The sequence below is a fragment of the Orycteropus afer genome, unplaced genomic scaffold (genome assembly GCF_000298275.1).
Source record: "Orycteropus afer afer isolate SDZICR_OR568_19922 unplaced genomic scaffold, OryAfe1.0 scaffold00010, whole genome shotgun sequence".
NCBI classification, from domain to species: Eukaryota; Metazoa; Chordata; class Mammalia; order Tubulidentata; family Orycteropodidae; genus Orycteropus; species Orycteropus afer.
In genome coordinates, this window is record NW_006921597.1 from 12,940,210 (window position 1) to 12,951,772 (window position 11,563).

Here is an 11,563-nt window from a genome sequence, read left to right on the forward strand (position 1 = left end):
CTTCAATTATATGGACTGACACAGGGGCTGCAACAATGGGCTCTAGCACAGCAAAGATTGTGAGGATGGTGCAGGACCAAGCAATGTTTCATTCTGTTGTACACAGGGTCACTATGAGTTGGAGCCAACACCACCACCCGTTCCTACCTCATTCCCAGTTTTTTCTCTCAATCATGAGATACACCACATCCCTAATCCCTCAAGCCAAAGTATTAAGGAAGCAATGAGCCTCAATTTCCTCATCTATGGTATTGCCACAGAGTCAATTCCTAGTCACAGCAACCTCATGTGTGTCAGAGTAGAACTGCTCTATGGGGATTTTAAGACTATGATCTTTTGGAAACAGATTGTCAGGCCTGTCTTCTGACATGCCTCTGGGTGGGTTCAAACTGCCAACCTTTCAGCTAGTAGTCAAGCACTTAACTGCTGGTGCCACCCAGCACCTCCTCCTTATCTATAAAATGGTGATAGCAATACATACATTTCCTCATGGGGTTGTTCTGATTTAATACATGTAAAGTGTTTAGTGCCTTGCACACACTTGTTATTATCCTAACTCATTCCTCTCCCTTATCATATCTAATTTATAAATCTTATCAGTTCTACTTCTTAAGTACAGGCCTACCTTGGAGATATTCTGGGTTTGGTTCCAGACCAATGCAAGAAAGCAATATGGCAATAAAGTGAGTCACATGAATTTTTTGGTTTCTTGGTGCTTATAAAAATTATGTTTACACTATATTGTAGTCTATTAAGTGTGCAACAATTTTATGAAAAAGTTTGCAATATTATGAGAATTAACAAAATGTGACAAAGAGACATGAAGTGGGTACATGCTATTGGAAAAATGACGCCAACACACTTGCTGGGTACAGCGTTGCCACAAACCTTCAAGTTGTAAAAAACAGAGTATCTGTGAAACACAATAAAACGAGGTATGCCTCAGGCATATGAGTTGAACATTTACCTCAAGTAGATACATGCTCTGGAGAGAACAATCATGGGAGAAAGAAGGACTGCTTATGCACAGGGAGACAGCTCAGGGGACAGGAGTCCATGGAGGGATGGACACAGGGAAGAGGTAACTATGGGGAGGAAGTGGGAGGGGAGCTGTTGCATTGTGGTAAACTGTGGTCAATGGCATGAGACAAAGTATATGTAAACTGCTGTATGGAAAGTGAATTTGCTCTGTAAATCTTCACCCAAATCACAATTAAAAAAAAAAAAAAACGAGGTATGCCTGTATGCTGTTGTTATGTGCCGTTGAGTCGGACCCGACTCATAGCAACCCCTCCTTGGGTTTCCGAGGCAGTATCACTATGGAAGTAGATTGCCCAACCTTCGTTCTGAGGAGTGGCTGGTGGGTTTGAACCATCAGCTTTCTGGTTAGCAGTCAAGTGCCTTAGGCAGTATGCTACACTGTATTTCAAATCAGCCATTTTTCTCTATCCCTACTGCCACCATTCTTGTTCAAATTGTCAAGAGCCTCCAAACTAATCTCCCTCAGTCTACTTAAAGAATCTTTTTAACAATGCAGATTGGATAGCTGTACTAGTCACTCTTTCTTAACCATTCCCTGCCCCAGCGCTTTTCATTGCTTTCTGGATAAAGTCCATAATCCTCAACCTCCCTTTAAAAATTTTGTAATTTGGTCAGTCTTCCAACATCTTCCCACCTTGATTCTACTCTGCTTTCTGTTTTGGAAGGCTACTTCATATTCTGTCACTGCCAGGCCCTCTAATAAGTGCTGGGAAATTTTCCCTAACAATTTCCCCTCGCTCCAACATACACCACAATCACCACCACCACCACCACCCTGCAATACATTCCCATGGCACCTTACTCTTTCCCTGTAACTTGTAATGATTTATTTAATGCTACATTCCCAGCTACAGTGTAAATTTCATAAATACCATGTAAGTCTTGTTTTTTGTTTATGTCACTAGAACCTAAAAGAGACTCTGGTCATACCCGTTAGGTGCTTTGGAGTCTATTTCCATCCACAGCAATTGCATATGACAGAGGAGAACTGCCCCATATGGTTCCCTAGGCATAATCTTTATAGGAGCTGATCACCAGGTCTTTCTCCCAAGAAGCAGCTGGTGGGCTGGCACCATCGACCTTTCGGTCAGCAGCCAAGCACTTAACCACTGTGCCACCAGGGCTCCTTGGCAATATCTAGGCACTCAGTATTAGTGATTTCACCCCTGCCTGTCAACATATCTACTAGAACATAACCAACAACTACTTTCAAATGCTAGGTACTTTTTCCCAAATCTCTCTCCCTTTTTTCTGTGTGGTTCTTGAGATATGAAGGAAGTTTCCACTCCAATCCACACATATTAATTTTACTAGTCATAAGAGAATAAACACACACAACTAGAAAGGAAGGAAGCGTGACAAAGGATGTTACAGAACATCAAAAAGCAATTGTGTTCATTTTGTTGTGCCTGAACGCAACTAAAAACCATCTGTACTGAACTGGACAGCTGGAACAAAGAATAAATGGCCAACTTTCAGTTTCTAAAATGCAGTTTGGATATATTTTAAGCAAGTATTATTGTAATTCATATAAATGTTAAAGAGAAAAAGATATAAATGAAAAGCTAAAGTCCATGTAATTTAATACCAATGTTACTACTTTATAAACCTTGCTCCACCTATATAAAATAAAAATATAATAAAGAAAAACCAAGCAGCTCCTTTACAAATCTATTAAAATATAGCAAAAGTATTTATCATAAAATTGAGCTTAACTGTTAAACAATGAAAAGAAACAAAATTTGTTTTCAGTATTATCTGCTGAACTACTAATTTTAACAATCTACCAAATAAAAGTCATGAATACAAACTTTATGTACCTAAAAGTATTTGAATACAGAATTTGCAATTTGTACCTATGTCTACAAATAGGGGCCATAAAATAATAGTACTAAAAAGAATTCCTGAAATGTAGTATCAAATTTTTAATATGCTTATAATTAGATACTCTTTAAAAACAATGCATTTATCAGAATGCTACTGACAACTTTTCACACAATAAACAAACTAATATAACCTGATGGTTTCAAATCTTCATATTGAAATAAATGCAATAAGCACAAATTCTAGGAAGCTATTAAGAATGTTTAAGCCTATAAATAAATATAATTCTTATTCCATAAGACAAACTGAAATCCACTCAATGGGAAAAAAACATGCAGAATTTCACTGGCCTTCCCCATAGCAAGAGCATACTTCACTTAATCACTACAACTAGGACTCTTACAAAGTGGCAGAAATTCATCCTGACCTGAACTAGCACAAGGTATGAAAAAATACAGAATCAAAATTGTCTAGAAAAATCTAGACTCTTACATACCACTCTGGAATTCAGCTAAAAATAATAATTTCTGGATACTAAAAAGATCCATGTTCTACAAAAATGATTAACTAAACCTCTGCAAATGAATAGATAACTCCCTTAGATGGCAAAGAAAGAAACTTCCCTAGCAAAAATCTGACCAGAATTAACATCTGTGGAAACTTACTATGTATCAGACTCTGTTAAACAAATGACAAATGATTTTCAATCCACATGGCAACAAAAATAATTTAGTTATTTCTCATTTCCTGAAAATGTTAAACCTCTTGACTCCAGCAGGGAAGAAGTCTTCATTTCAAATGTTCCAAAGACTTAACCATCTAAACAGAATGATAAATTTGCTCACTATGTTAATCATAAACTAGAACTGATAGGCAAAAGCTATTGGTTCTTGTACTTACTGCTAAAAAGACAGAATTGAGTCTTGCTAGAATCTAAGACATTCCAATTAACAGCTTCTCCACTCCCTGGCAAGGTCTACTCCATTTAGCATTCATTTGGTGTCCCACCCTATAGGCACAACAGACAGGCAATCTTACCATAAGGAATTCACACAGTATAACCCAGAATGGAACAGTTGGGTGTGACAACCAAAGCAATCTTTTTATAACATTTTACCCTTAGTCCTTGGTAACTTCCATCTTTTCCAAGAGGAACCAACAATAAACTCCTGCTGCTTTCCTTTAATCTTTGCTTCTTTGCCTCTTTGATACAATTTAACAATTGGTGGCCTAAATAATCTAAAATAAGTACTGTATATTGATTTCTTCCTCTAGCACTTGTCCTTAGCTAACTAACATACGCACAGATGTACATATTTTCCAGCACATACTCTGATACAGAACAAGTTTTCATATCATTAGAACAGGTAAAAAGGAGTATAAGTTCTGTGAAAATACAGCAAGCCAAGTTTAGGAAGATGATAATTCTTTCACCTGAACACCACTCCACCCATTTTTCTCCACCCTTACTGCACAATCCTGAACTACTTAACTTGAACCGCCTAACTGGTTTTCCCTGAATTCTCTCTCAAACCCCTCTTCTAAATTTCCCCTCCCCCAATTCATTCTCCATCATAAAACTGATGCTTTAAAAAATGTTTATCTGGCCCCTGCTTAAAACCTCAGAATAAAGTCTAAAATACCCCATTTATATTACCAGGTTTTACAAAATCTGGACCCTAGTTATCCTTGTGGCCTCATTTCACTCCACTCTTCCTCCAGGAGAGCACTCTCTTCCAGTAGGACAGAATTTCTCTCAGTTCCTAGAGTAGGCCTTACCTTCTCCTGACCAAGTTCCTTCATGTATAATGATGTTCCCTTGCTTAACTTCATTTCCCCCTCTAAGCCTTCTCTTTTCCCGACTCCTATTTATCTTTCTGGGAGCTCTGGTAGCACAGTGGCTAAGACACTTGCCTGCTAACCAGACGGCTGGCGGTTCAAACCCACCAGCCACTCCTCGGAAGGAAGGTTGGGCAATCCTACTTCCGTAGTGACGCTGCCTCTGCCTCGGAAACCCAAGGTGGGGTCGCTATGAGTCGGGTTTGACTCGACGGCACATAACAACAACAACAACAATTTATCTTTCTAATCTCAGCTCTTTAAATTCACTTCTTAAGTGTGGCAGAGTCTGTTCGGATCAAGAAATACTCTCCTCTTCATGCCAGGCACAGGGCTAGACTAGGGTAACCAGTCCTCCTTTTCCAGTGGAAAGTACTATGTGAATGGGCCTTTTGTGCTTCTCTTCCTTTCCAACAGCAGGAACCCTTGAAGATCCAACTTCCACATGAGGCAACACCCAAGGTACGGGAGAACAAGATGGAAGGAAACCCGGTCCCTCAATGACCACATACAGCATAACTGCCTACCAACCTGGAACACTCACTTCAACACGAACCATTTATTTCAGACTGTAATGTGTAAGAAACTATTCTCCTTCAACTTGACTATTATTAATGAGCCTTATACTGACAAAGGGAGCTCTGATGGCATAATGCCTAAAGCATCTGACTGCTAATCAGAAGGCTGGTGGTTCAAACCCACCAGCCACTCCTCAGAAGGAAGACTGGGCAATCTACTTCTGTAGAGATACCACCTCGGAAACCCAAGGAAGGGTCACTATGAATTGAATCAACTCAATGGCAGTGAGTTTGGTTTTTGGTTTGGTATGATGACAAATATTCTCCGGAAACCTTCCCAGGACCACCTCATACCAGATTAAGTTCCTTGATAAAGACTCCCTTAGCATTCTCCACTACTTCTTAGCACTTACCAGACTTATTTATTTAGTTTATTCAATTAACAAATAAATACTGAGCATCTACTATGTACCTGCTAAGAACAGCTCTAGACACAAGGGATATTGTGGTGTTCAAGATGGACAAGATCTCTTATCTCATGGGGTTACATTCTAGTAGGGAAAGACACACATTTCACAGCAGCAGCTAATGGTAAGTGCTATGATGAAAACAAAACACTACCAGGTGAAAGACAGTCTGTGGTGGAGGAGAGAGACTCTAGATTTGTGGTCAAGGAAGCCTTTCTGAGGGAATGGCATTTAAACTGAGATATGAATGATAAGGAGTCACTCCAGTTAAAGAGAACAAAGACAGGAACATCTTTGGTCTGTTTAAATAAGAAACCAGTATAGATGGAACGGAAGAAGAGAAAATGTTGTAGAAGTAGAGCCCAAAGAGGCAGGCAGGGACCAGATCATATATTGATATCTAGGCCACTCAATTTTCTTCCAAATATGATTACTTGTAATTATTTATTTAAAACTTGACTTCTCTTCTATACTGCAAGTTCCCTGAAGGCAGGGCAGGGTTCTATGAAACCCTTAACAGTATCTATCACAGTAGCTGGCATATAGCATGTGTGAAACGTTCAATGGAATGAATGGAAGGGCACTGCAGAAAATAGTTCAGACTAAATTAGATAAATACTCACGTGATGAGATAAAAATTCTTGTGTGACAGAGAATATATATATATATTGTGTTCTAAATATAATGAAACAGGAAAAAAAATAAGCTTAAAACCCAAAGGACACTATTTGAATCACAGTTCCCCACCCCCTTTCCTGTAGCACTTCCTTCAAAGGGAACCATGTGAAACAAGCCAGTTCCCCAAGTGGTAAGAAAAAACAGGGTGTAGAATAGGTGTTAGTTGCTGGTGAAGTAACTCTACAATTCTATGTAATTTCCAGCCTTTCAAAACAATTGTCTAATATTTTAGTAAACTGGCTGAAAGGTATTTTCCTTCTAAACAGAATATTTTTTTCCTAAATTTCAACAGCTTTCAGATTTTTTGTAATGACAAATCTATAGCAATAGAACAAAAGAAAAGTAGGTGTGCTGTTTGTTAAAATAATATTTTAGTATGTGCACAGGACAGTTAACACGGTCTATAAGGTTTAAAATAAAGAAAATGATACCTCTAAACCTTAAACCAAAAATATCTCCTGAAGTCTTCTTAAAAACAAATAATCGTTTAGCTTAACTAGTAAAGAATGTCTGCCTTAAGCATTTTTATTTTAAGATCTATCTATATGGGATCAAATTGACAACAGCAACTCTAAAGATTAGATAGGACTCTTAGGGGGCAGTGAATTTATATTAATAAGGGAGATACAGCTCAGAAAAGGAGGGTGAGAATGGGTACACAACTCAAAGGATGTAATCAATGTAACTGAACTATACAGGTAGAAACTGTTAAGTTGGTATAAGCTTTGCTGTGTATAATCTCAACAACAAAATGAATTGTTATAAACAAACAAAAAAGAAAGAAAAACTATACTTCAAGGAGTTTCCAGCTACAAGAAAAGGTCTAACTTGACAAAACACAGGTCAATATGAAACATATACTAAGAAAGAACCCTGCTTAGATCAGTCAGCAAAGGCCTAAGGAAAACTTAAGCAGAAGATGGAAAGAGGAAGAGGCTCTTTTGGAAGAAAGAGATGACTTTTGCAACTATGCCAGGGTATGTGAAAAATGAAAAATTGTTTAGAGTAAGGAGATTTATTTGATTAGAGCAGAAGGCACTGACAAAAAAACTCAGTGACTCTTAAAGCTAAAAGGGACCATAAAAGATTCCCATCTAAAGCCCTTTAACTTCAAGATGAGAAAAAGGAGAGCCAAAGAGGCCAAGCAAGTTTTACACAGAGCTGATGAGCAGCAGAGGAACCCTGGCAGTACCGTGGTTAAGTGCTCTGCTGCTAACTGAAAGGTCAGCAGTTTGAACCCACCACCTGCTCTGCAGGAGAAAGAGGAGGCACTCTGCTTCCACCAAGATTTACAGCCTTGGGCTGCTTCCAGAAGATTTATAGCCTTGGAAACTCTATGGCGCAGTTCTACTCTCTCCTATAGTGTTGTATGGGTTTTAATGAATAGTAATACTGAAAAAGAATTCAGGTCTTCTGACTCTTCACTATGCACTCCGGGAAAGCACTGTATCAGATGACCTCAAAGGATCCAAAAGAAATACTACGTAAGTTTTCCTATCTTCAAAAAGCTTAAAATGTTGCTGAGGTGATATGGTACATTTTAAAAAATGAGAAAAAAATACAAAAAGAGGATGTAAATTCTTTTTCCTTTTTAAGAGTCAAATGATGTGCTAAAAAAATGCATTAGGTATTTATGACCTGCATTTCAACAACTAAAAGGGAGGTTAGGAATTTAAAAAAAAAAAAAGACCTGATAAGCAATTCAGTAATTGTTGAAGCAGTACTTGAATGGAAAAATAATCTTGATGATTATGTTCAGCATGGCATAAATATAAGGGAAGAAAACTGAAGTGGATTAATAATAGTAAATTTTTTTAAAACCCTCAGAAAAATATAAATTGTCTTATACAGTCACAAAAATGAAAACAAAAGGACAGATCAAAAAGTTCATGATTAATGGAAAAACTCAGAAACAGTGAACAGTGGTAGTTGAACAATATAATAAACATATATAATGTCACTGTACATGTGAAGACTGTTGAAATGGCAAATGTTTTGTTACCTATATATTTACAGTACCACACACAAAAAAAGCTTTTTTTAAAGAAAGGACACATTGCAAAATCTCTTCAAATTACAGAAGGGCCAGTTATAATGTATAACTAACAACAAGTCGTACAAATTCCAAACATAAGAAATTTACCAGGCAGGTTCGGCTCACTGATTTCTACCAACACACTACTAACTACTGAGCCGTGCTTATAAAAACAAAATCCAAATGAAAGAATTCTATTTCCCAGAGAATTGTGAATTTAAGAGATTTTTTTTTCTTCTTCTTCTTCTAGGAAAGGGACCAGATTATATATTGTTCTGGCTTGGCTTTAAATCTCAAGTTAACAATCAATTTACTCCAAAACTCATGAAGCTACAATGTTTCCAGAGATAGGATAAACTGTATATTCACAAAGATACCATCAGCAAAAATCCTACTGCCAACAGGATCAAGTGTATTACAAGATCTCATTCACCATTTTACTCAGATGTTTTATTAGCTTGGCTGCCACCAGTTCCAACAACAAGTCCTTCATCCAAATCTCCTTCAAACCAGAAACAATATCATGAAAGCCTGACACTGCTCCTCCTCCCATCATACCAGTATTGTAACACAGAACTCTGAGATAATTACATGTAATCATCAAAATCGCCATCTGAACAACTATTCCGTAAAATGACTTGTCAGTAGATTTTAAAATGGTTTACTGAAAGCTTTAGTTTTATATGAAAAAAAAGCTGGTGATGGTTTGCATGCTCTATAATCTTAAAAAACAAAACAAAAAACTACAGACCAGAATTCAAAAATAGCTTTACATAAACGAGCAAAATTGCAGGTTTTACAGAAGACATCAGTCATTTCATTTAACCCCACTTGATGAGGAGCAGGAAGCCACATTGCTGTTTTTATCAGTTACTAGGAAACAAACAAGCAAAAGGATAGATTGGGACAGAAAAGTCTGTTGTTGAAATTGATTATTTTGATGACATTACTGAGAAATCCCAAAGTGACACTGATAGTCAAGAAAGAGCATGTAGGACAACCTCAAGATGAATCTACAACTGAATCACTGTTAACGTTAAAGTGGAAAAAAACACATTGGAGCTTGGGCTTGGGTTCCTCCCCCAGTCCCCAGCCCCTAACTCCTCCACCCCACCCTACCTAAGCAAGAAAGAAAGCGCGCCCAGCATAAACACAGGCCATTGCTCTCTGGTTTGTCACCACAACAAACTGGAGGTTAGACTAGCGCTCCTGGAAACCGAGCCCCAGGTCTCGGTTGCTAGGCACAAAAAGGGCCTCTTCCCTACAGACCTGTGAACAATGTGAGCTTTACCTAAGGAGTCTGGGTGTACCTCGGCTTTTTTTTTTTTTTTTTTTTTTGAACGAAAGCTTTGAAAGGGGCAACAGGGCAACAAAAGTTTGCCTTTGAGCCAAACTGTTTTACACAGATGCACATTAGGAGGAGCTGATCCCACGGAATTTCCAACATCATTACAAATTACAAACTTAATGATTGTAGAACGTTAGCGGAAAGGACAGGAAAGCTCCACACCCACTCTACCACCACGACCCTTTCCAAACACCGCTACCTGGTCCCAAGCAGAACAAATAACCTCAAACCGTGGTGATAAGCAGAGCTGTGAAATAAACACGCACAAGCCCCACACTGGGAACCTGCCACTAAAGCAAGGGAAAAACCGGCCGGGCGAGGAGACGCAAGGCGGCCCCCTGTCATTTAAGGACAACAACGCGCCCAGGCGAGAAGTGGCAGGAGGTAGGGGGAGTTGCCCGGAAAACAAGCCCGAGCTTCCCCACTTTTTTAGGAACGCAATCCTCTCCCGCGACCGTAAGCGGCCGGGCCGCAGGACACGGTGCCCGGTCCCGGGTGGAGACCCAATGAGAGAGGAGCCCCCCGCGGACTGGGCGCCCACGGTGAGCCCATAGCCGGCCCGGCCCTGCCTCAAAGAGCGGATGGGAGATCGCTCCCGACAGGGGCCCGCCCTCCCTAGGTCACTTGCCCGCCCGCTCGCCCGCTCGCTCGCTCGCTTCCCCGTCCCGACTCACCGTCGGTGTGTCTGGTTCTCAGCCGCGAGCTGGGGCTGCCGTGAGGAGGCGGCGGAGGAGACGAGATCCGGGGCCCCGCCGCCGGGTCATCATAACCCCCGCGCGAGCCAACTTGGGCCCCGGCCCCCGCCCCCAGGAGCCGCCCCCGCGCCCGTCCCGCGGGGGGAGCCTTTTCAGCCTCCCGCCCACTCTGCCACCCCGGCCCCTTCCCGTCGCCGCTGCCGCCGCCGCCGCCGCCTCGGCCCCGCGCGCTCCCGCCTTGGCCTCCCGCTGTCGTCCGGGGCCACTGTCGGCCCCTTAGCTCTGCTGCCGCCGTTGTCGCCAGACCCGACGAGATGAGCGCCGAGCAGCCACCCCCATCCGGCAGGCCCCACCTCGCCAGAACCATTCACCCATCGGCGCCATGACACCTACTGAGGCGGAAGTGCAGAAGAGCTGGCCGACTAGGACGCCGGCATAGTACTGTTGGCAGTGGGAGTGGGTGGGCCTCCGTGGGGAGCCAGCGTGGATCGAATGGGGGAGCCCGGTTTTCCGCTCCCTCCGCACGGCTGACTCCGCGATGATTTAAAGGTGCTTGGTGGTGATAGGGGATCCTGCTATAAAATGTCATCGTAGCCAATATGATATCACCACAACCTAGTGTGACATCCCCCAGATTTTGGGTAGCACGCGGGGAGGCAGCGCCTACCCAGGAAGTCCCCCTGCTGGTGAGGAATTACCACAATTTAGGATTTAATGTTTCGTTGCCATGTAGAGATTTTCTTTTTTTAACAATGGGGCATCTGTGTACGGGATCTGTAAGGCTCCACGTGACACTTGGGGGCTTACCCATTATTTGCATCAGGAGATGAAGAAGAATAGCCATGCTCTGAACCCAACCGCTCAAAACAAGCAGTGAGCGAATGCTAACAGAATTGCCTTGCCTGGTAGCGTAGTGCCTAAGGCACTTGACTGCTAACCAGAAGGCTGGTGATTGAAATCCACCAGCCACTCCTCGGAAGGAAGGTTGGGCAATCTTAGGCACTACGTAGTGATATAGCCTCGGGAGGGAGCTCTGGTAGCATAGTGGCTAAGACACTTGCCTGCTAACCAGACGGCTGGCGGTTCAAACCCACCAGCCACTCCTCGGAAGGAAGGTT

At 41.4% G+C, this 11,563-nt stretch overlaps 1 protein-coding gene across 1 annotated transcript in view; it reads right to left on the reverse strand.

Moving 5' to 3' along the window:
- HIPK1 (homeodomain interacting protein kinase 1) overlaps nucleotides 1-11,034 on the reverse strand; it is a 55,624-nt gene extending 44,590 nt beyond the window's left edge. The window contains exon 1 of the mRNA XM_007948975.2: nucleotides 10,839-11,034. Coding sequence (XP_007947166.1) covers nucleotides 10,839-11,034 — 196 coding nt within the window. The remainder of the gene's footprint in view (nucleotides 1-10,838) is intronic.
- Nucleotides 11,035-11,563: the final 529 nt, after the last annotated feature.